This window comes from Capricornis sumatraensis, chromosome 10 (assembly GCF_032405125.1).
Source record: "Capricornis sumatraensis isolate serow.1 chromosome 10, serow.2, whole genome shotgun sequence".
Classification (NCBI taxonomy): domain Eukaryota; kingdom Metazoa; phylum Chordata; class Mammalia; order Artiodactyla; family Bovidae; genus Capricornis; species Capricornis sumatraensis.
Genome location: NC_091078.1, coordinates 41,324,064 through 41,349,726, shown reverse-complemented (window position 1 = coordinate 41,349,726; position 25,663 = coordinate 41,324,064). Strand labels below are relative to the sequence as shown.

General features: G+C 47.5%; 1 protein-coding gene across 1 annotated transcript in view; it reads right to left on the bottom strand.

Moving 5' to 3' along the window:
- C10H1orf198 (chromosome 10 C1orf198 homolog) overlaps positions 1-21,365 on the bottom strand; it is a 34,891-nt gene extending 13,526 nt beyond the window's left edge. Inside the window, exons 1-2 of the mRNA XM_068981989.1 lie at positions 21,042-21,365; positions 5,200-5,250 (exon numbers count right to left, since the gene is read on the bottom strand). Coding sequence (XP_068838090.1) covers positions 5,200-5,250; positions 21,042-21,365 — 375 coding nt within the window. The remainder of the gene's footprint in view (positions 1-5,199; positions 5,251-21,041) is intronic.
- Between the last annotated feature and the right edge of the window lie 4,298 nt (positions 21,366-25,663).

The following is a 25,663-nucleotide window of genomic DNA, read 5'->3' as shown; positions in this document are numbered from 1 at the left end:
AGTGTATGGAAATGCTTTTGTGCCCAGGCATTTACTTCTCCTCCTGAAGAGGGGCTAGGAGGCCTCCCTACTGTGGGCATGGTCTGCACTGACCATTAGAGATCAGGGAGCTGATTCCCACCCAGCTTACTTACTATCCCCAGTGAGGCAGCTGAACCTCAGGGGAAGAACTGGGGCAGACAGAGAGGAAAATTCCAGACAGCCTGGGGGAGGAAAGTACAGTGGGGGTGGGGTCCCCAGAGTCCAGCTCCCCAGCGCCAGAGCCTGACCTGCCTCTGTAGGAGTCTCCTCTAAACTCCCCAGCCCAGAGGGACTAGGAATGCCAAGAATCCTCTCCTCCCCTCTGTGGAACATTCCAAGGCTGAGTGTTTTCCTCTTGAAACCTCAGGAGCAAGAGACAGGAATCCACCGTGAGGCCCTCCAGGCCCCCTCTGCGCCAGCACACCTGCAAGGCTGATGGATGAGGTTAAGATGACGACCAAGAGCACCTCACCGGCTGCGACGGGCACTTCTGCCTCTGAGCCTCCTTTCATGGGGAAGATGTCAGAGCAACAGAGGCCCCAGGCCTGGCAGTCTCTGAAGGAAGCGACCCAGGAGGGGAGGGCAGGCTAGAAGGCTGAGCAGGAGCCAAGGAAGTGAGAGAGTCATCTCCTAGGCAGGTTGATAAGAAGTCTAGGGGCCCCCAAGGAGACAGGGGTCTGGAATTCTCAATGAGGAAGAAAGGACAAACTTTTTCATCCCTCTATATTCCTTAGGATTATATAACAATAATGTATTCTGTTGGAGGACAGTCTCTGGAAAAAACCTTCTGGCTAATTCTGTCATCTTAAGGTGTAAATTGTGGGAGTAGGTCTAGTGAGGTCTTTACAACCTCCAGACATTCTTTTGATTTACTGTAATAACTAATTAGAGAGTATATAACTCCACTGCTAACACTAGCAAGGGGGTACTCTTTCTACCCCCTTCTGATGCCTATGTCAGAAGCTTTCTCTATCTCCTGTATACTTTAATAAAACTTCGTTACACAAAAGCTGTGAGTGATCAAGCCTCGTCTCTGGCCTCGTCTCTGGCCCCCTTCTCCTCCAGAGGCCAAGAATCCCAGCGTCTTTTCTGTGGTTCAGCAACAACCTTTCAGAAGATCGACTGTGCTTGCCCAGCATTAAGGCCTCTCCTGATCAGAGCTGCCTTTCAGGGACAGACGACACTAGCTTGTCCATCCTCGCCAGGTCTCTGCAGAGGTCCTCTGCCACAAGCTAGCCTCAAGGAAGGAGCCTAGGCAGAGGTGCAAAAATTGGGAAGAAATCCCAAATCCCTGAGATTAACTCTGTGCCGGACAGTCGTGACCTCGGGTCAGGCTGACCCCAGCCTCAGCTAATCTCTTGGTGGCTGCTAACCAGGGATCCAACCTGTGCCCCCTGAATTGAAAGTAGAGTCTTAGACACTGGACCACCAGGGAAGTCCCCCTTTCTGCAGTCAGAGCCGAGAAAGAGCTAGGCCCTGAGTGGCCGTCACTAAATGTCTGCAGAAGTGGTGGTCTAATGGTTAAGACTTTGTGCTTCCAAGGCAGGGGGCATGGGTTGGATCCCTGGTCAGGGAATTAAGATCCCATATGCTGTGTGGCACAGCCAAAAAAAGAAAACAGGGAAAAACATCGGTGAAGTGAACAGCTGCAGAAGGCATGAGATCATATCTACCAATGTGCATGTAGATATGTGTTAACTGCATGAGGGAAAATAACTGAAGGAGTGATTGTGTGCCTAAAGCTGTCCTCCTGTCCCCAAATGCACTCATCCCCACACTGGGCTGTTTTCTGAGAGCAAGTGATTACTCATCTCTGAGTTTAAGCATAATGTCTGACCCAGAATAGATGTATAATCAATGTCTACTGAATTTTTGAAAAATCAATGAATGGTATCATAGAGACAGGAAGTAGAAGGATGGCTACCAGGGGCTGGAGGAGGGGGAAGGGGGGTTTCTGTTTATAGGGAATAGAGTTTCAGTTTAAGGAGATGACAGACCTCTGGAGACGGACTGTGGCGATGACTGCATGCCAGTGCGCACTCACGAATGGTTGAGATGGTACATTTCATGTTAGGTATATTTTATAACAAAATTTAAAAATAAAAATTTTTTAAGTCAGTGGACAATAGATAATCAAATGAAACGACCTGGTGTCAGGGCTGTCAGAGCCTTAGATTCAGAATGGCACAAATGCCCTGCAACTCTCCATCAGAAGCTGCAATACATGTCCTCAAACCCCAAACCTGAGCTAGACTAGGCCTCAATTAGACCAGCAGAACAAAGCAGAGGGGACACTTTGATACCCACGCCTAGGACTAGGAAGGCCTTGTCAGTGTGCACTCTCACCCAGGGGAACTCTTCAGGTACCATGTAGCTCACTGGATACATGTGGCTCCAACCAAAAATGGAAGAGAGGCTATCCTCGAGCAGCTGGTTCCCATTAGCTGTCTGGTAACAGGTCCATGGAAAGGCCAGCAGAAGAACAGTCTAGCTGAGCCCTGCCCAGACCACTGGCCCACAGAATCAGAAGCAAAGAAACGAACGTTTCAAACCATGAAACAGTGGGGTGTCTGTCATGTATCAAAGATTTGAAATGATGAAGGGCCACCAGCCCTGCAGTTGGAGGTCAGGGCCACCCTGCCCTGGCTAACCTGCCTCCTGCAAGCAGCTCTCCAAAGAAGTTCTCACGAGTCTCTAAGTCCTAAGGAAGAGTGTGACAGCTCAGGGGGGCAGGCACTCGACTTTTGGCTGGGGCGAGGCGAATGTGGAATGCTGACTGGTAAGGACAGGGTAGGGGTGTGGTCCTTTGCACCTTGGAACACTTTCTGTTACTTCTACAAAGTCCTGACTTTAAACCACCTAAGTTTGACTTTGAGAGCTCAGACAGACAGGTGAGGACAGAGAGAGACTATCAGTTCATGAAATAAGCTGGTTCTCTCATTGGAAGGGAACATGAAATGGAATTCTGAGCCACAAAGACTATACCTTTTACTGAAAAGATATAAGTTAAAATGGGCAAAACAAATCGACGTGATTCTACCAAGCCTTCTCGATTTATGCAGGTTCCCAGGAGACCTGGATGCCATCTGTGACAATTAACACCAGCACAAGCGTAACCCATGCTGGATTATGTCAGCACACTTTGTTCTAGAGACCTTTTCCAGGCACCTGTTCCCACACTGAGCCTCATTCACAGCAGCTGCCCCAGGCGCTGCCCCCTCCTTGTCCCAGAATGTCATCTGCATTGTGTTAGTAACATAAGAAACAGCCCATCCCACAAAGGGCTGACTCGGGAACATTTAACAAGCTGAATTCTTATGAGAGCAGATATCCTCAGGGGAGCATAATGCACGTTGGGCTGGGGCACTTTAACTAATTCGATTTCTCAGTCTTCGTCACTGAGACATCATGAAACCTATGGCCCAGTCCTGGAACATCTGTGCTGCCTCTGTGCCCCTGTCCACTCCGACCTGCAGACTGCCCATCTGCCTGTTACGAGACATCATCTACAGGGTTAGCGCTTCTCAGGCCCCCATCTGGGGTCCCACGGTGGCGGCCCTGATGAATGCCAATGTGGCGACGTACTTTCCACCCATCTCCAACTCCCTCTGCCCTGTTACTGGACAAGGGATTTGTTGTTGGATTTCAGAGCTCTGAAACTGCAGTTCCAGGCTGCTCCTCAGTATCCCTGGCTCCCTCCCACCCGCCCTCGGCCACCCCTTAACCAGTGTCCATACCCTGAAGGATTTAGCTTCCAGGCACAACTATGTCACTCGGCCTGCCCTCTGATTAGACTTAGGTCATCTGCCTCAGAAAAGTAAAAAAATAAAAATAAAAAGACACACAGGATGCAGACGTTTGCATCTTTATTTTTAGGACGTTTAGGACCCATCGTTCTGGTTCCCTGAAGGCAGGAGCCTGTGCTTGCTGAATGAACATGTTCATCTGCATTAATGCTGCTGCTGCTGCTGCTAAGTCACTTCAGTCGTGTCCGACTCTGTGTGACCCCATAGATGGCAACCCCCAGGCTCCATCGTCCCTGGGATTCTCCAGGCAAGAACACTGGAATGCTCAGTTCAGTTAAGTATTCTCAAAAGCCGCGTTCTACTCTCACATGAGAGCCACCTTGGCTTTCACAGGCTTCCTCATCCTGGGGCATTGCATCACTTGGGGCAGTCAGTGTTGGTTACAGCGCCAACTGGGGGCAAGGATGCCAGCTGTCCGGGTCCGCGGAGGCCCTTGTCAAGTCCGTCATTTATTCTTAGACACAGACCCCCATGTGAGGGCCACTCAGACTTGAGTCACTTGCAGACCTTCTCATTGCTTCATCCCACTCTGACCCACCCTTCCTACAGCCCCGTGGAGGCCATTTCTACTGGGATGAACAACTGTAGGGACAAGAACCAGTCCCTTCAAGTATCAGTGCTTGAAAGCCCTGATCTGACCTCAAGTCTAAGCCCCAGTCCAGGCACTGAGCCACTATGATCACTTCCATCAGGCAAAGGACCCTCCAACACACAGCAGCAAGTGTCCTAGAATTCAGAGAACCCTGGTCTTTTTCCTTGGATTTGAGACACCTACCTCTTGGTCATTTTGCTACTTATTAATGCACTTGTTCTGGGACAACTAGGGAGAATGGGGAAATGGATCAACCCAGTGAAGCTTGATACTCTTAAGCAACTTCGGCAACAATAACACTGATAGCAATGAATGAATGACTGGACACCAGCATTCAGGGATCCAGGCTGGGTTGTCAGTGTGTATCCCCTGGCTATTCCAGCTTCACAAGGTACAAAGAACAGTCTCTCCCTCCTCTCTTCCACGCTCAGGACTCTCTGCCTTAGCACTGACTCTTCCAGGCAATTCTGATGGATCCGCACTCTTGCCCCCTCATCCACCCAACTTGCTGTCTCTGTTGCCCTTCTGATTTCATTTTAATAAAAGCTGCTCTTATCCCACCCCCTCCAAAAGCTTCCCTCAAGGCTTTGTCATATGGACCCTTGTGCCACCAACCCCCTCACTTTAAATCTATCACCTAACCTAGCACAGGCCCTGCCCCACCGCCTCTCCTTTCCTACCAGCAGGGGGTGCATCTGACCTCCTAAGTGCTGAAAGGAAAATACCTAACCACATCACTTTTTATAAAAGATAAACAAATCTAAATTTAATCCAACTTACCCTTGTTTCCCAGGAGAAAGGGGCAGAGTGCTCATCTTGCCAAGTTATGTCCTGAAATAAAAATTCAAGAATAAATCTGAAATCCAAACCCAAACATACCCTGTGCAAACAACCACCCAAGGCCATTGGGGAACCAAAATTTAGGAAGAATCCCAACTCCTGGCTCTGAACAATCCTGACGTCATCACACTCTGCAGAGAATGTGTTGACCTTCTGGGTCTGGCTTCCCCTCACTCTGCGGACCAAGGCTGCCCAGGCATGTCTGTCCCCTGCCAAGCAGATATTAGATGGATGCCGGGGAGTCCCAGGACAAGCTTGGTGACAGGGAAGCTGAGCAGAAAGGGAACAGGGCTTCTGGGCTCAGGCCTCAGCCCTACCAGAGATTAGCCATGTGGCCAGGGGATGATGACTTAGCCTTTTGTGCCTCAGTTTTCTCATCTGTAAAAGGAGAATCACACTTGCCTTGCAGGGTTGTTGTGAGGATTAAATGAGGTCACATATGAAAGGAATGCTTTCAAACACACTGGAAAAGACCCTGATACTGGGAAAGATTGAGGGCAGGAGGAGAAGGGGACAACAGAGGATGAGAAGGTTGGATGGCATCATTGACTCAATGGACATGAGTTTAAGCAAATTCTGGGAGATGGTGAAGGACAGGGAAGCCTAGCCCACTGCAGTCCTTGAGGTCTCAAAGAGTCAGACACAACTTTGTAGCTGAACAACAGTGAAAAGAATGTCAGAAAATTATTTGCAGTTAACACCAGTACCCAATTTTTAAATTGAGCCCCACCCCGAATCCTGGTAAGTGCCTCCCAGAAATGTGAAAGGCAATGATCAGCAAATCAATGAAGAAAATGCAATTATAATGAAAATTCAGAATCATTCTGACCCTCACAAGCAGAACAGGACAAAAGGAGCCCTTCAAAATAGTCAGGAGAATTTGACCTTGCATCCACCAGCCTAAACGAAGGCTTGTAAAAATCTCCTTCCCTTGGCCGCTTCTCCACCCTTCCACCTGTATTCATATACTAGCAAATGTCTCATTTGCGCCTAGCTTCTATTGGGGATCATATTTTCTGAACCAAAAACTGGGATATCTTGGGTGATCCAGACTGAAAATGGGATTAGATAATTGAATTGACTGTCCTTGCATAAAGCACCCCAGGTACATGGTGTCTTCCCACCCAGAAGCACTCCCTGCCCCTAGAGGTAGGTCACCTGGCTCCCCTCCTCCAGGAGGCGGCCCAGTTCTGCAAAGGGCCCACTTTTTTTTAGTACAAACTCCATTCCCAGGCTCAATCTCTAAGCTATGTCTCCTATCACTCCTGACTCTCAGGCAAAACTTCTAAAACGTGAGGCAACATGGGCCACTGTGTTCCCATTGTGCAGTTAAGCCCACGTTTATGCCTCAATTTACAAACTGTCCCTCCAAAAGTAGAAACGTGAGCTAACAAGTCTCAGCTAAGGGGGCCCTGAGTCCAGGTATGTGTGGTCAGGAAGTGGGAGAAAAGTATAGTTGAGCTAAATGACCTGAAAGTCCTTAAAATTCTATAATCTCAGGACTCTCTAAGTTCCTCTTAGAAGCAATACAACAAGAAAGAGTTTGTCAGATGGGAAAAATAAAGGAGGCTGATGGGATGTAAGTCCCCTTTATTCTAGATTTGGACCAGGGAAAAAAGGACAAAGGGAAACCAACTGGCAAATGTGTTCCCTCTGTCCAGGGGAGGGACACCCAGTGGCTACCTCAGGGGACAGAGGAGGTGCGTGGAGATTCAGTGGGCAGGCAGAGACAGAGCAGGGGCAGGATCACTGGTGAAAGCAGGACACATTCCTTCTCATGTGATATGACCAATTCTCTGAATATTAATTATGCAGCTTGAGTCCCTTTGAAATCTGCAAAGAACAGAGTAAGAAGGTTTGGGGGTCTGGAAGGTGAATGAGTGCAAGACTCTTAGGAACAACGTTCTTTTCTATTTTTCCAGCTTTTTTCTACAGTAATCCTGGCCTATCTTCTTCCCTACCAATATACATATACAAGTTATAAATGTATTCCTCCTTAGGTAATTTTGTGAATGAAAGAAAAAATGAAGATGATAAAAATAAGATTACATGAAACACACAAAAAATTGAACAGGAGTAAAAGAGGGAACCAATGAAACACACTTTCTACAACAATGCTTCATTTGAGCTATATTTGATCATTCTCATTCATACTGTATACTCTTAAAAGAATTATTCCTCATAATTCCTTGCTGAAGAATTTGGGAAACAGGAAATATATTTTATAAAACCTGATAAACAAACATGAAAGGAAAGTTTTATTGGTAGTCATCTCTGATTGACATGGATAAGATGTCTAAAATTTGTATATGTACTCATGGAGTAATAAAGAATTAGTTATTGTTTAAAAAAAAGAAAAAGACTCCTAGGAGCAAAGACGTAGCCTGGAGCATGGTAAGCCAGCAGGCTCCAGTGGCTGCAGCTCGTATTGGCTGAAATTCCAAAAGGGCTTCAGACAGACGGGCACCCTGTGATTTCTCCACAACTTGATGTCAAGTCAATAATCTTTTGTTTGCTCCAGCAAGAAACTGAGTCAAGGGGCAAATTCCTTGGATTTCTGCAGTTCCAAGCTCATAAAAAAATAATAAAGCACTTAACAAAAATAAACATGCCAAACAAAAATGCGATTGAAGCTCTGACGTCAGCCCCTGGCTGGCTGCAGACCCCAGCACCAAGCAGCACTGGCAAGCAGGCGCGGCTCTCCGGCTGCTGGGCGCACAGCGGCATCAGAACCGCAAGGTTCTAGAAAGGGACAGTGGTGGTGGCAGCTGTACAACATCGTGAGTGTAGCAACTGTACACTGAAAACAATGGTGAGAATGGTCAACTTTACGTTATGGATATTTTACAATAAAAAAAACTGAATGTATTATATGACTTGGACTATACGACATTCTGGAACAGGTAAAATTATAGAGACAGTAAGAAGATCAGTGGTTGCCAAGGTTAAATGGAAGGAGGGATGAGAAGGCACAGAGGATTTTTAGGACAGTGAAACTACTCTGTATATACCGTAATGATGGATCAGTTCAGTTCAGTCACTCAGTCGTGTCCGACTCTTTGCGACCCCATGAATTGCAGCTCCATCACCAACTCCCGGAGTTCACTTAGACTCACGTCCATTGAGTCCGTGATGCCATCCAGCCATCTCATCCTCGGTCGTCCCCTTCTCCTCCTGCCCCCAATCCCTCCCAGCATCAGAGTCTTTTCCAATGAGTCAGTTCTTTGCATGAGGTGGCCAAAGTACTGGAGTTTCAGCTTTAGCATCAGTCCTTCCAAAGAAATCCCAGGGCTGATCCCCTTCAGAATGGACTGGTTGGATCTCCTTGCAGTCCAAGGGACTCTCAAGAGTCTTCTCCAACACCACAGTTCAAAAGCATCAATTCTTTGGCGCTCAGCTTTCTTCACAGTCCAACTCTCACATCCATACATGACCACTGGAAAAACCATAGCCTTGACTAGACGGACCTTAGTCGGCAAAGTAATATCTCTGCTTTTGAATATGCTATCTAGGTTGGTCATAACTTTTCTTCCAAGGAGTAAACGTCTTTTAATTTCATGGCTGCAGTCACCATCTGCAGTGATTTTGGAGCCCAAAAATATAAAGTCTGACACTGTTCCACTGTTTCCCCATCTATTTCCCATAAAGTGATGGTGGATACTTTTCTCAAAGCCCAGAAGCTACAGCAGCGAGAGTAAATTGCAGTGTAAACTATGGGCTCAGGGCAATAATGACACGTAGGCTCATCCACTGTGACAAATGTCACACTCTGGTGGACACAGTGGTTTTGGAAGAGGCTGCACATGTGTGACGGTAGGGAGTGTGTCAGAAATCTATACTTTCTACTCACTTTTGCTGGGAACCTTACATTGCTCTGAAAATTAATTTATTTTTCAAAAAAAAAAAGTGACCCCTCCCCACTCCCCCCCAAAAAAAAACCTGACAAGGGTAACAAATACTAAAAACATCATTTCATAATTACTTTAGTCTGTCTTCCTGTTATCTATGCTATTGACATTACTTATATCCATTGTACTTACAAGATAGAAAGTGCATCTGTAACAACACACAGTGGGGTTGCTGCACCTCCCTGACTGGCTCTGATTCCGTGAGCCACCCTGGGGCTTAGACGGCACCTAGGGGAGCATCTCCATGGCAACCAGTGGGTGCTCCACAGCAGGAATGTTCCCCTCACTGCCCTGACGCCAGATGCTGAACATTTCCCAACACGGCACAAGCTGCAACCAATACCAGACACCCTGAAACTCACTACATTCTACACTAGATGCAATTTTCACTATTAAAATTTTTAAGGATTTTGGTCATCTTGCCTTTGAAATTATTTGGCAACAGTCACTCATCTAGAATGGGTTGGTTTCTCTGTAAAAGTCATGACTATTCCAAAATTATTCTAAAGTGAGAAATTCTGGACTTAAATTCATTTAAAAGGTGAAATATTGTAAATATTAGCCTTTCCTCTAGGACTGGATACTAATGAGTCATTTCTTCCTTTATAACTTCCTTCCCAACTTCAGAGCCAATGAACTTCATTTCACCTCCAGTGTCGGGGGGACAGCACCTGTGGATGGCAGCATCCACAGTGGATGACCCTCGGCTGGGCCCAGAGGCCAGCCTGAGGAAGCAGGGCCAGGAGCATGGGCATTACAAAGCAACCCTGAGCTTCCCCTCCACAAAACCAGGTCACTAGCAGCCGGCAGACAGGGAGACGTGCCTTGACTACAACAGTCAAAAGATGTGCTTTGGAGGCCCCCGAAGCACTCTGAGAGTCTTGCTTCCTCTCCAGGCCTCACTGAGGGACAGGCTGGGGACCACTCTGCCACCTGAGAAAACTTCTGCAGATGCCTTCTCTCTGGCACACCTGTCCCAGGCAGCCTGAGGGGATGGCCACTTCCTAGGTCCTTATTGGTCTTGGGTCCATGCTTGTGGCATTCACAGACATCAGAGTCAAGGCTCTCTAAAGAGCACTCTTCGCTTAAAGGTTTCAGATCGAGCTGTAAATCAGAATCACCTAGGGTGCTGTTTTAACAGCCAGAAGCTGTGGGTCCCCCCGACATAGTCATAGAAAACCAACAGCTCCCTGTGTGTGTGCTTAGTCACGTCCAACTCTCTGCAACCTCATGGACTGTAGCCCGCCAGGCTCCTCTGTCCTTGGGGTTCTCCAGGCAAGAATCCTTGAGTGGGTTGCCAGGCCCTCCTCCAGGGGATCTTCCCGACCCAGGGACTGAACTTGTATCTCCTGCATCTTCTGCACTGGCAAGCGGATTCTTGGCCACTGGTGCCACCTGGTTATGATCCAGCAACTCCCTAAGTCATTCTAATGCAGCTGTTCCCATGGGCAGCTCACCTACTTCAGTCCTCCACAGGACACCTGACTCCCGCTTCTCATGGAGGCACCTAGCCACACAGGCTGCACGTGCTGACCTCCAAGGCTCAGGCATCCACCTCTGTGTCCAGGCCACCCCACCTATAGAGGTGGCCTCAATCAATACTGCTACATGGCTCTCATCATTCCCAAGTAAGGATTTCTAGTAAACCAACCTGGATGCTGGCTTCTCTCACAAGAGGCCCATGGTTTTCTGGGCTGGTTCTCACCCACCCCACTTTGAAGCAGGCAAAACCATGCTCTGTGTCATCAGTATAGTAACCAAAGCAAATAGTCTCCTAAACACTGCAAGGCCTCAGCAAATCACGTCTAAATGCTGCTAAAGAAATATCAATAACCTCAGATATGCAGATGACACCACCCTTATGGCACAAAGCAAATCAGCTCTAAAGGCCTCAGCAAATCACGTCTAAAGGCTGCTTTAGAGATAAGAAAGCCTCCCTCAATGATCAATGCAAAGAAATAGAGGAAAGCAATAGAATGGGAAAAACTAGAGATCTCTTCAAGAAAATCAGAGATACCAAACAAACATTTTATGCAAAGATGGGCATAATAAAGGACAGAAATGGTATGGACCTAACAGAAGCAGAAGATATTAAGAAGAGGTGGCAACAATACACAGAAGAACTGTACAAAAGAGATCTTCATGACCCAGATATCCACGACAGTGTAATCACTCACCTAGAGCCAAACATCCGGGAATGCAAAGTCAAGTGGGCCTTAGGAAGCATCGCTACAAACAAAGCTAGTGGGGGTGATAGAATTCAAGCTGAGCTATTTCAAATCCTAAAAGATGATGCTGTTGAAGTACTCCACTAAATATGCCAGCAAATTTGGAAAATTCAGTAGTGGCCACAGGACTGAAAAAGGTCAGTTTTCCATCCAATCCCTAAGAAAGGCAATGCCAAAAAATGTTCAAACTACTGCACAATTGCACTCATCTCACATGCTAGCAGTGTAATGCTCAAAATTCTCCAAGCCAGGTTTCAACAGTACATGAACTTCCAGATGTACAAGCTGCATTTAGAAATGGCAGAGGAACCAGAGATCAAATTGCCAACATCTGCTGGATCATCGAAAAAGCAAGAAGTTCCAGTAAAACATCTACTTCTGTTTTATTGACTAAGCCAAAGCCTTCGACTGTGAATCACAACAAACTGGAAAATTCTTAAAGAAATGAGAATACCAGACCACCTTACCTGTCTCCTGAGAAATCTGTACGTAGGTCAAGAAGCAACAGTTAGAACCGGACATGGAACAACAGATTGGTTCCAATGGGGAAAGGAGACGTCAAAGCTGTATATTGTCACCCTGCTTATTTAACTTATATGCAGAGTACATCATGAGAAATGCTGGGCTAGATGAAGTACAAGCTGGAATCAAGATTGCTGGAAGAAATACCAATAACCTCAGATATGCAGATGACACCACCCTTATGGCAAAAAGTGAAGAAGAACTAAAGAGCCTCTTGATGAAAGAGAAAGGAGAGTGAAAAAGTTGGCTTACAACTCAACATTCAGAAAACTAAGATCATGGCATCCGGTCCCATCACTGCATGGCAAATATATGGGGAAACAGTGGAAACAGTGTCAGACTTTATTTTGGGGGGCTCCAAAGTCACTGCAGATGGTGACTGCAGACATGAAATTTAAAGACACTTGCTCCTTGGAAGAAAAGCTATGACCAACCTAGACAGCATAGTAAAGAGCAGAGACATTACTTTGCTAACAAAGCTCTATCTAGTCAAAGCTATGGTTTTTCCAGTGGTCATGTATGGATGTGAGAGCTGGACTATAAAGAAAGCTGAGCGCCAAAGAATTGATGCTTTTGAGCTGCGGTGTTGGAGAAGACTCTTGAGAGTCCCTTGGACTGCAAGGAGATTCAACCAGTTCATCCTAAAGGAAATCAGTTCTGAATATTCATTGGAAGGACTGATGCTGAAGCTGAAACTCCAATACTATGGCCACCTAATGAGAAGAACTGACTCATTGGAAAAGACCCTGATGCTCGGAAAGATTGAAGGCAAGTGAAGAAGAGGACGACAGAGGATGAGCTGGTTGGATGGCATCACTGACTTGATGGACATGAGTTTGAGCAAGCTCCAGGAGTTGGTGATGGAAAGGGAAGCCTGGTGTGCTGCAGTCCATGGGGTCGCAAAGAGTCAGACACGACTGAGGGGCTGAAATGAACTGAACTAAAAGGCTGCTCTCATTTCATTCTTTCCAGAGTTCAAAGATTACATACAACTACTGCAACCGCATTTCTAATAATGCCTCTGCATAACTACAGTAAGTATGTAATCATAAATACTCTGATGTCGTAGATTCAAAATATGGTGCGCTGTTTGTTAAATTTCTCCTGCCACCTAGATGGCTGAGTCTCTTAAAGTTAGAATCCCAACCATTAAGCTCCCCAGTAATACATCTAATTTTTCTTGAGTGGTTCAGAAGCAGTGCTCACTGGAACCATACATTATCATTGTCCTCCTAAGTCCATAAATTGGGGGAAGTTTCCAGTTGATTGATAGATGGTGGAATTTTGGCTTAAAGTTAACAAGTTTAAACTGTGAAATACTCCAAACTAGAGAAATGACGCTCAGATGGCAGAGCCTGCAGGAGTGGGACAGACACTCCCTGTGTTGCTGATTGTCTCATCCCTTCAGGGATGTCGGCTGTGCTGGGCCTCTTGGCACATCCTGCATCAAGCACCTTCTTCCTGATGATCTGCTTAGTGTCAGTCTGTACCTCAAATTCACAGGAGCATGTTAAAAACAGAAGGGAGGGAATCATACTCGCTGGTATTTAGCCAAATGGACTGAAAACTTCAGTTCAGTTGTTCAGTTGTGTTGGATTCTTTGCGACCCCGTGGACTACAGCACGCCAGGTTTCCCTGTCCATCACCAACTCCCAGAGCTTGCTCAAACTCATGTTCATCAAGTCCGTGATGCCATCCAAACATCTCATCCTCTGTCATCTCCTTCTCCGGCCTTCAATCTTTCCCAGCATCAGGGTCTTTTCAAATGAGTCAGTTTTCAAATGATTTGCATCAGGTGGCCAAAGTATTGGAGCTTCAGCTTCAGCATCAGTCCTTCCAATGAATATTCAGGACTGCTTTCCTTTAGGATTGACTGGTTTGATCTCCTTAGGTCCACATAAACACCCACACATGGCTGCTTATTGCAGCTGCAGTCATAAATGCCAATACTTAGAAGTAACTAAGATGTCCTTTCATGGGTGAATGGCTATGAATGGCTAAGAAAACTGTGGTACATTCAGGCTATAGACTATTATTCAGTGCTAGGAAAAATGGGCTATCAAGCCATGAAAAGACACAGAGGAAACAATGCATATTACTAAGTGACAGAAGTCAATCAGAAAAGGCTGCATACTCCATGATTCCAACCATATGTCATCTGAAAAAGGCAAAACTATGGTGGTAGTAAAAAGATAAGCAGTTGCTAGGGACTGGAGGGGAGAGAGGGATGAACAGGAAAAGCATACAGGGTTTTTAGGACAGTGAAATACTCTGTATGGTACTATCAATATAAGGATGGAATTGTGTCCTCAAACATTAGTGCAAACCACTGAATGTCCAATATCAAGAGTGAACTATAGGGCTTCCCTGGTGGTGCAACGGATAAGAATCCGCCTGCCAATGCAGGAGACACGGGTTCGATCCCTGATCCGGGAAGATCCCACATGCTGCGGAGCAACTAAGCCCACGCACCACAACTAGGGAAGCCCAGTGCCTAGAGCCTGAGCCCTGCAACAAGGGAAGGCACGGCAGCGAGAAGCCCGCACCCCACAGCAGAGAATCCCCCAGCTCTGCTCACTGCAACAGAAAGCCCGGGCCCAGCAACTAAAATCCAGCGCGGCCAAAAATTAATTAAATAGATTATTAAAAAATAGTGGAAAATATAAATTAAAAAAAAACTGTAATGTAAGCTATGAACTGGGTGATGGTGTGTAGGTTCACTGATTATAGTAGATGCACCGCTGTGACAGGGGCTGTTGATTCTGTGAGGGGGAGGGGCTGTGCATGTCTAAGGAGGTGGATATATGGAAACCTCTGTACTTTCTGCTCAGTTCTGCTGTGAACCTAACAATGCTCTGAAAAATAAAGTCCACTTAAAAAAACAAAGGGAAGGAGTAAGGGAGAAGAATATGCTCTTTTTTTTAACCAACTGCTTATTCTTAGGGACTATTGTTTATATACTTATGGAATCCATGCTTTCCCCTTTGACCTGCTAGCTGAAACTCCAATACTTTGGCCACCTCATGCGAAGAGTTGACTCATTGAAAAAGACTCTGATGCTGGGAGGGATTGGGGGCAGGAGGAGAAGGGGACGACAGAGGATGAGATGGCTGGATGGCATCACGGACTCGATGGACGTGAGTCTGAGTGAACTCTGGGAGTTGGTGATGGACAGGGAGGCCTGGCGTGCTGGAATTCATGGGGTCGCAAAGAGTTGGACACGACTGAGCGACTGAACTGAACTGAACTGAACTGATTGCATACATTTAATTCTGCTGAGATAAGACGGTTTCCATCAGTGGAAGTATGAAACTGCAGTTCTGACAACAGAAAAAGAGTTACAGTTTAACTACTGGGCAGGTTCCACCATGAACACAAGTACAGAAACTCAGGCCTCCACAGACCTTACGAGAAACAAAAGCTGGGTCCCAAGGTGGTTACAGGAAGGTGGCAGGGCAGAGTTAAAGGAAACAAACAGGAGAGCGGAGTAGGAAGCTGAAGACAGGTCTGGCCTTGATTTATTTTTCTGAGAAATGGATTATTTTTTCTTACTTTAGAATGTTAAAGTAACTCCCGTCAATTTCAAGATGACTTTTGATGTGCCAATAGGCTTCCCAGCTCTGCCCCTCACCCTGGGAGACAAGGAGCAAGTCATTTCACTTTTTTGCAAAACCTGTTCCCTGGTAATTACTGGGCCACACACCCACAGTGGGGGGTGCCAGGGTGCCAGGGGGAGCCAGTGTGGCTGCCTCAGCTCCCAGGGTGAAGGTTTCAATACCCTTCCTCCTCCAGAGGCACCAGCTATGCAGGGTCCCAGGCCAGGTGCCTCTCTAGACAGAGAACTATCTGTCTGCAAAGGGAAGCCTGTGGAAGAGACCCACAGCCTCCTCCTCACGGCCTGTGGAGGTGGACACGGACCCACGGCCACGTTCTCAACTCCTGCTTGGAGCCGGGGCACAGGCGCCAGGACATGGTAAACCACATCCACCCTGTCATCTTTTCTAAAGAATGCATGCATCTGCCAGACAGATGTGTGGGATTCACAATTACACATTCCACCTTTCTTAAAAATAAAAGGCCAAACAATGAAAAAGTAACTCTCAAATTTCTCATTTGGGGGCCCAAAGGCTGAAAAATAAAAAGCCAAGCTGCTGAAGCAAAAGGGAAAGAGGTGATCTCACACATCACAAGTCCTGTATCAGGAAGCCACAGAGCCAACCAAACTCAAATCTGACGAAGATTTAATAATTGAGGAATGTTCTGGAAGGACTACCACATGCTTCATAATGCTGCTTCTGCACTGTTTGAAACTTTTAACAGTAACATACAGGTATGCTGGGCTTCGCTGGTGGCTCAGTGATAAAGAATCCACCTGAAATGCAGGAGATGCAGGGGACGTGGGTTAGATCCCTGGGTTGGGAAGATCCCCTGGAGGAGGTCATGGCAACCCACTCCAGTATTCTTGCCTGGAGAATCTCACAGAAAGAGAGGCGTGGCGGGCTACAGTACATGGTGTCACAAATAGACGGACACAAGTGAAGCAACTTAGCATGCACGCACACACAGGTATGTCAGTTTGGAAACTGTATAATTATTTAATTAGTTTATTTTAAAACACAAACACCTAGGCTGTCCAGCCTAGACCCTAAGGAGAGAGGGCAAAGTGACCCTTTGCATGGCCTGGATGCCAGCAGCTCATCAAAGTCTGCTGATTGGGGGGCTCCATACTGACCCCCTCCTCCTGAGCACTTCAGGGAAGGGTGCTTCACCAGCCATGGGGGAGCAGGAGCTGGACAGGCAGTGGGGCTGTGGAAAACTGAGGGGCCTTCAGAGGCCTGCAGAAGATCTCCCGGCTTCCTGCAGGAGTCAGGAAGCCCCAGAAAAGGAGGTGAAGGCCAGGTGGAGTGAAAAAGCAGCCAGCCAGTCCTCTGGTTCCTGCAGGAGGGGGAGGGACACACGGGCTGGGGGAACACCTCCTTCCAACAGCAGCTGGTCATTAAGCTGCTGAACAGGAGGTGGAGTTGTCTGGCTCCAGGGCTTACAACCCGCATTCTCCAGCACTCAAAATCCAAATCCCAGTGCCTGGGGTTGGCACATGGAAACATCCTTCCTGCCCAGCCCCACTTACTTTATAAAGAGGTGAAACAGGCAAGTAGGTCCATGAGAATCAACACTCCGGCTGCCCAAATTTCTGAGTTCACCTACTTATGGCTTATCTGGAGCATAGCTGTGGCACAGAGCTCAGAACCCTGAATTCTCAGATCCTGCTAGACTGGTGGCAAGAGTCTGGGAGTAAGGGCAGGGAGCAAAGAGCTAAGCATGCCTAGAAAGTCAGGGTTTTGTTTTCTGTTTTTGCTATTTGATAACAGGAAGCTGTGGAAGCAGACTGGAGTGATACCTAAATCTCCCTAGATGAAAGCTCTTCATCTCCCAAAATAAGCCATTCCCCAGACTTTTACTGCTGTAGGAAGAAGGCAGGAATTGAGAAGCAAAGGGCAAGTCAAACTCCTGAAAGCACCTATTTGCAAACATGTCTTAACATTCAGACCAAACGTGATGCAAATGGCAAGTCCAATGTCCCTGTCTGTTCCAAGCAAGGCCTGTAAGCACGAGAGGGCCGGTTAGCTGGGGATGCTCGGTCACTCAGTCATGTCCAGCTCCTTGCGACCCCATGGACTGCAGTCCTCCAGGCTCCTCTGCCCATGGAATTTTCCAGGCAAGAATGTTGGAGCAGGTTGCCATTTCCACCCCCAGGGGATCTTCCCGTCCCAGGGATTGAACCTGCATCTCTTGCGTCTCCTGCATCGGCAGGCGGATTCTTTACCACTGAGCCACCCAGGAAGGTTAAGCATCCCTAAAGCATGAGTGGCTCTAGTGTGTAACATACTAGGCTTAGGGAGATAGTCACTCGGCTGACTGCCAAGGCGGTAAGAACCAAAAACCTGATAGAACCCTTCACGGCTTCCATGCTCAAAGGCAGGCAGCCAGCCTCCCTCTCTGCGTCAGGCTCGTCCTCCCAGCAAGGGTGGATCTGGGCCTGGACACTGGTCCTCTTGCTTTACAGACAGCAAACGTAAAAACGAACACACAGATGGCATGCTGCCACACGTGTCCCACAAAGAGCAGCCCCATATGTGTCAACTGGACATGTGAGCCGAGCCCTGACCACACTCCCTGCCACCAAGATCCATGACCATCAATACACAAGCAAGTTTCCACTTGCTTGTTCCTGCAACACATAACAATGACTGGATAACAGTCACAGCTGAAGGCTGTATTCACATGATCTGACCTAAAATGTGGCTGTCTGGGATGCAAAAATGTTACTGGCGACAGGGTAGAGGGTATTCAGAGAAATAGGCGATGTCCTGGTCCTTCACGATAGCTGAAAGGGGGGCACAATCTGAGGCTGGAATAATGGCTGATCAGGAGTCAGGGCACCTCACGTCCACACTGTGGACAGAGCAAGCCCAGCTTTCAATATGTGCCCCAAGGTGAATCCCCACAGCTCATCAGAGCAGAGCTCCTTCTCACGTGGGACTCTACACGGCCAACTCTAAGCTTAGCAGTGGGAGAAATTTATTTCATGATAGTGATTTTCAAAAGTGGACATTGACAGACTACAGCTAACAATAATGACATTTTCGCCATTGGCAGCAGCAGCCATTTCTAATCCCATAGGCCTTTCCTACACATAAGCTCTACTATCATCCTGTTACTGTTCTTCCCACTGTAGGAGTTCAGAGACATTAATGAATTACCACAGTCAAAAAGTTAGCTGATGGGGAGCCAAAGCAAACCCAAGACTCACAACCAAGCCCAGGTGCCTCCTATTATAGCTTAGAAAAGGCCCTGGGAGCCCAGTATCCCAGATGGTCTTTCCCAAGTATTTACGAGGCCCACCCTGCCTGTCATCCAAGGTCAGACACTGGCTAAAGCAAGAGCTGGGGTTCACCTGAGCACCCATCCTTCAATAAGCCAACTGTGGAAGCTGGCAGTGGTGGAGGCCAAGGAGCGTTCTCTGTTCCAAGACTGGCTGTGGAGGCCACAGAGACTACATCTGAAGGCAGATCAAACCGGAAGGGACAGAGCGGCTGACTCAGTATGGTTCAGGGCCCTTTTGGGTAAGCCTGGGGCCACCTATTCAGGCTACTCTGTCCAGCAGCCATCATCACCCCTTGCGCCCAGGAGCCAACCCTCCTCCAAGAACAACCGTACTCCTGGGCATGAGACCACCAAGTCTACTCTGGTGCCAAGTCGATGTAACACACTTTAAACTCCTTAGTGGGATTAAATCACTGTAGCCAAAAAGACAAAAAAGCTCTGGGCAATGTTCCTCTGTACCTTTCTTCAAACTCACTGTGTCTCTGCCACTCATGCTGAGAGCCTGGCAGGAGGTTTGCAGATCATGCTCCCAGGCAGCTTTTGCAAAGCTGAGTGCAGTTCTGAAAAACAGGGCTCTTGTGCTCCTGGAAGAATACGCAAGTACCACAACAAAAAAAGTTCTATTGGCTGTTAAATTGCTTTGGGTTTACAAATTCACAAATGGCTCAGTCCGGTACCCAGTTAAGGAATCAGAGTACACAATTCACTTGGTCACACATGGCGCAGGCCTTTGTGGATATTCTTAGCCAGACAGCTAGTTAAGGGAAAATGACAGTGACTCTCCAACATCTGTAAGTACTTGCAGGTTTATTTCCTCTCACAGTTTATTTACTCATTACATTTCCAAGAGGGGCTGCCTGCTTTTCCATCACCCAAATCTGAGCACCAACACTGCAAACATCTTTAGAGATGAATATGTTTCAGCTCTGGGATTACATTTTAAACGTATATTCTCATCCCTTCCGTTACCACACCCTCATTTTTCCTGGCAAAGCCTTTAGAGTTTAAAATCCAATGATGACTGTTCATCCTGTCAGAATAAAGCCATGTGGGCAGCATATTTCTGCCTCTCACACATCCCTCACAATAAAGTGGGTTTATGACCACAAGCATTTTGTATTAATCAATGTTTCCGCACACCCACGCCGAAAAATCAGATTAAAACCTCATTTCCACTAGAATTCTTTCCGCAGTCCACAACTTCCTCAGAAAATCTCCAAGCTTGGCCCCTCATCCTTGCAGCCTCAAAGCATGAGAATTTCATTGTATACTGCTTGCTGCTTTCGACTTAGACCAAAAGTTGAGTTTGAAAAGCCCAGGAGCCACAAATTTGGCACCAAACAGGATTTAGTTAAACACATTTCCAGGAAAAAGCCAACTTTCTGAGCAGCACAGAACACTCAGGCCTTTGTGACTTTCCATGGGTCATCTCTGAGTTTTTTCTAGCTTCAGAGTTTCTTCCTCCAGTGACCACCCGTCTAGAATTCCCAGCAGAGTGTCTAGGTCAGAGGCCCAGACATGCCCTTATATGTACCAAAGGTTTGCAACAGCTCATTTAAACGTATCCAGTGTTTTTCAATGGAAAAGAGGGGCCACCACACTCACTCCCAAAACAAAACAGCACATGGGGCTCACTCGGAAACATCTTAGGCTTTGGGAAATCTTGGAAGGCACCTCTTTATTCTTGTTATCTTGCTTGACAACTTCAGTCTCCCCGCACAACTCATCACAAATATTAATAATATTATTACGTATAAAATGCTGACTACCTTTCCTAGCAGGGTTGGGGTGGGTATTATTATTCTTGGGGGTACCTGAGATTCTAAAAGGTTAGGTCATCCACGGCCATACAGCTAAATGGCAGAATAAAACCTAGGCTGGCCTGGCTTAAAAATCCCCTGTTGCTGCCAATTTGGTCTGCCTCGCTACCAGCAACTGCCTCCAGCTCTGGGAAAAGTCTCCAGTCCCCTGCGGCCCGCCGGGGAAGGTCTAGATGGAGGGTCTTGAACCTCCTTCCTTCGCTCGGCGGTTCTCCACAGACTCCCCCGGGGAGCCCCCCCAGCCCCCGACCTCCGGCTCCAGGCCGCCCCTTCCACCCACCCGGGTGCTTGCGCCTTCTCTCCAGCCCCTGCCCGCGCGTCTGGAGGGGACGGCTGCTAGCCGGCAGGTGTCTGCCCGGCCGGGGGCGCCTCCCGTAGCCGGGGAGGGGTGGAGGGGACGCCGGCCCGTCCGCACCTACCTCGTCCCCGAAGCGCACCACCTTCTGGCCCGTGGGCCCGCGCAAGCCGGGGAAGCGCGCGAGCTCCTCGGGGTCGCCGGGCGGCGGGGCGCTCGGCCCCACCAGGCACCGGTCGATGATCTCGTCCTGCTGCGCCGGCGGCAGCCGCGCCCACTCGGGCCCGTACTTCTCCCGGATCTTCTCCTTGTCCTGCATGATCTTCCTAGCCATGGGGCTTAGCGACGAGAAGTAGGTGAAGCGCTTCCGCTCCCGGTCGTCCAGAGGCCGGTTCGCACTCATGACTGCCGTGCGCGAGGCCGCAATCGCCGCCGCCATGGACGCCATGCCCTGCCTGCCCGCAGCTCTCCGCCCCCGCCCCGGCCCGGCCCCCGGCCACGGCCCCGGCCCCCGCCGGGAGGCCCGAGCACCGCCCCCGCCCCGCCCCCCGAACAGCGCCCTTCCGCCCCCGGGAGCCCGGGCTCCGCCGCCCCAGGAACCCCGCCTCCGAGCCCGCCCAGCTCCCCAAGCCCCGCCCCACTCCCAGGGCTCCGCCCTCCGCGCCCCCACCCTGGGAAGGCCGCGGTCTGTACCCCACTGCTTTCCGAACCTGCCCTCCGCACTCCCACCCCGGAACCTCAGTCTTGGCGCCTCCACCCCGGGAACCCCGCGGCCCGCATCCCGCATCCCACATCCCGCATCCACCCACCGCCGGGAACCCCGCCCTACGCGCAGCTCCCGGAGCTACCCTCTTAGGCCTTGCTGTGTCCTCCAGATCGGCTCTCTCATGTGTTCCCGCGGTGCCCCCACTCTTCGGGGCTCCCCTTGACCAGCGCAGGAGGTGACTGGCACGTCCCCAGGTCCGCGCCTGGCAGTCTAATGGGATTGCTGCCGGTGACCGCCATAGCGCCACGTGGTCACTAGTTTGACAAAGGAAACTTTTCTCCCTCCCATGTGCCTAAAAAAGACCGGCATTTCTGGACCGAGCCACAGGCCACCTTATTCTTATCCCTTTCCCCAGCTGAGCCATCTTTTCCCTCTTTCTTTGAACTGTCCCCAAACCTGGACCAAGGTCTTGGCGCGGTGAGCTGACAGAAGGGTTGATTGAGCTCGGGGCAGCGAGGACGCCGAAGATACGAGCTGGGGAGACTGGACTAAAGTCTGGAGTGTTGAAAGTATCAATTTCCGCGGCTCCAAAAGAGAGGAGTACAGTGAAGTGTCGGGTACCTCATAGTGCCTTTGGCTAAGGAGTTAGGAACTGCCCGGTGGGCATCTGGGGCCCGCGGGCTAGTGCACCTGTAATTCGTTTTGCTTTTGCAGGTGAAGACTTCCCCAAACCTGTCGCGTGGTCTTTGCTTTCTCCAAGATTCCTTTTGGAGTCTCAGAAATCTCAGGAACTCTAGGCAGCTTGATGTTTGCAAACAAACTGAAGAGCAGCAGGAAGTTTTTTCATAGGCAGAGAAATGACATCCCAATAGTGTGAGGGGTCAGGTGTGCCATTTTGATGTATGTCTCAGAGCACAGCCATTAAAATTATACAGAGTCCTCATCTGCTTTACTGTCTGGCTGGTTTGAACAAGACTTAACAGGGCTCAGATGATAATTAAATGTCCTCGTTTAAAACAAAAAAACACTGCATTTCAGCTGTTACTTAGGGTCATTGCCTCTGAAGTAACACTTGGATAATTCTGAAATTTACATAGTGTTATATACCAATGTTACCTCAAATAATAATAATAAAACTCTTAGAAAATTCTGAACACAATTGTAGCAATAAATTGCAAAGTTCCATTTTAAATGTGTGATAGCTTTATCTTCTGGCTCAAAATTCCTTAGAAAATATTTTTAGAATGTCATGAATGTGACAAGCTCTACAATAAAAGATATTGCTATGAAGTGTTATTAGCATACCATATTGAAAAGCAGTGGAAAAAACCACCAAATAATTGCTGGGGTTGCCCAGTATTTGAAAGACTACTTGCCAAGCCAGTAGGTTGAGTTTTTTGGTACTAGTCTATTACTAGATAAGTCTATGCTATACAGGTCCAATCTGAATCCTTCTTTCTTCCCTCGAACGCTTGTTCAATAAGGTGGGTGATGTTTAAAGATGTATTCTTGAAATTAACATCTTCGAAGTTGCTTTGAAATTCACATAGAAAGAGTTCAGTGCTGTTAGAAACTTGGTCCCCACGGGGTTTTCACAGCAATTGCAAAAATAAATGGTCTTTGCAAAAAAGCAGAACCCAATTAAGTGTTTAGATCAAATATAATTTATTTCCAGAGAAGTCATACTGTAAATGCAATATGAAATGAATCAGGGACATCAGCCAAGCTATGTAAAATCCATTATTTGGGCAATACTGATGCTACTGCTGCTAAATCGCTTCAGTCGTGTCCAACTCTGTGCGACCCCATAGACAGCAGCCCAACAGGCTCCACCATCCCTGGGATTCTCCAGACAAGCACATTGGAGTGGGTTGCCATTTCCTTCTCCCATGCATGAAAGTGAAAAGGGAAAATGAAGTCGCTCAGTCGTGTCCTACTCTTTGTGACCCCAGGGACTGCAGCCTACCAGGCTCCTCTGTCCATGGGATTTTCCAAGCAAGAGTACTGGAGTGGGGTGCCATCGCCTTACCCGAGATAAATAGATTCAGAGAAGTAAAGATAGTTAAACTCCAAATATGTAATAAGGTAAAATAGTGGGATGATTCTAGTGCTAAGCATCTTTCTTAGGCAAGAATTTAAATAGAAGCAGCCTGCCTTGTTCTTTGTGGATTTCACTTAGCCAGTGGGCTCTTTACAAAATGAAGAGGCGACCATGTGGTCACTGACCCTCTGAAATGCTTTAAAACCTTGTGCTATTCCAAACAGCATTTCTTTATTCATCAACATCTTATTGAGGTATTTGCTGTTTGTTCCCAGAATACTTTTCTTAGAGACTGTATAGAGACACATACCAAAAACTGCTTTACCTAAGGATTAAACTGTTTCAATGTCTTGAACTGTGGAGTTCTTTCTTGGCACATGCCATTTCAGCTGTTTTTCTCAGAAGGGTTCTTGAGTCCCTACCAGAATGTAAACTCCACAATAGGGAGATCCTTATCTGTCTTGTTTACTCTTGGGAACAATAATGCCTCCTGATTCAGAGTAAGGCTTCAAGTGACTATCTGTTGAATGAATTATGAATGAAGAAATGAATCAATGTTATATATTTTACATTATTGTCCCCTCTTTACAGATAAAGATACAGGGGCATCAGAGGAAAAAACCTTGCCTGAGATTATCCCCCATCACCCCTCACGGGATGAAATGAAGAGACACAGAACAGTGGTCCCTTTGCCTTTTTTAAAACCTCTTAACATTAGATTAATGTGTCTAAGTTAATCACTGGGTTATTGATAATAAATTGGGTTTATGGCTATAATTTATTAAATCTTCTAAATTACTCATTAGTAAAACACAGCATTAATATTTTCAGTATAATAATTGAATACCCAAGATGATCACCAACATTTCCATTACACAGCTGACATCTTGGCTAATAGTTGCTGTCCTGGAGCTCCTCTCCCCAGGTCAATACCTTCCTTTAAAATCTATTAACAGATGGTGGGAATGCAAACTAGTACAGCCACTATGGGGAACAGAGTGGCGATTCCTTTAAAAACTGGAAATAGAACTGCCATATGACCCAGCAATCCCACTGCTGGGCATACACGCTGAGTGAACCAGAATTGAAAGAGACACGTGTACCCCAATGTTCATCGCAGCACTGTTTATAATAGCCAGAACATGGAAGCAACCTGGATGTCCATCAGCAGACGAATGGATAAGAAAGCTGTGGTACATATACACAATGAAATATTACTCAGCCATTAAAAAGAATACATTTGAATCCATTCTAATGAGGTGGATGAAACTGGAGCCTATTATACAGAGTGAAGTAAACCAGAAAGAAGAACACCAATACAGTATGCTAACACATATATATGGAATTTAGAAAGATGGTAACAAACCCTATATGCAAGACAGCAAAAGAGACACAGATATATAGAACAGTCTTTTGGACTCTGTGGGAGAGGGCGAGGGTGGGATGATCTGAGAGAATAGCACTGAAACATGTATATTATCATATATGAAACAGATTGCCAGTCCAGGTTCAATGCATGAGACAGGGTGCTCAGGGCTGGTGCACTGGGATGACCCTGAGGGATGGGATGGGGAGGGAGGTAGGAAGGGGGTTCAGGATGGGGAACACATGTACACCCATGGAGGATTCATATCAATGTATCACAAAACCAATACAATATTGTGAAGTAATTAGCCTCCAACTAAAATAAATAAATAAATAAACTATTAACAGAGACACAAAGAGCAAAGCTATCCCCCAAGGTTCAAGCTTGCCCTGGGGGCACTTCTGGGACACCTGGGGGCTACCAAGACCCAATGGCTTTGGGTAAAGTCCAGAGGCACTGAAATTGGGTGCACCTGAAGTGGGGCACTGTGGTCAGACACCTGGGCACCTCAGAAGTGCTCAAAACCTGTTGAAGCCTAAATTCCTTCACTTTTTCTACAGGGGAAACTATACCAGCCTTCAGGGGTAGCATGTCAAGAGAGGGAGGGTGACTCATGTGGAAGCCTCTCTCTCC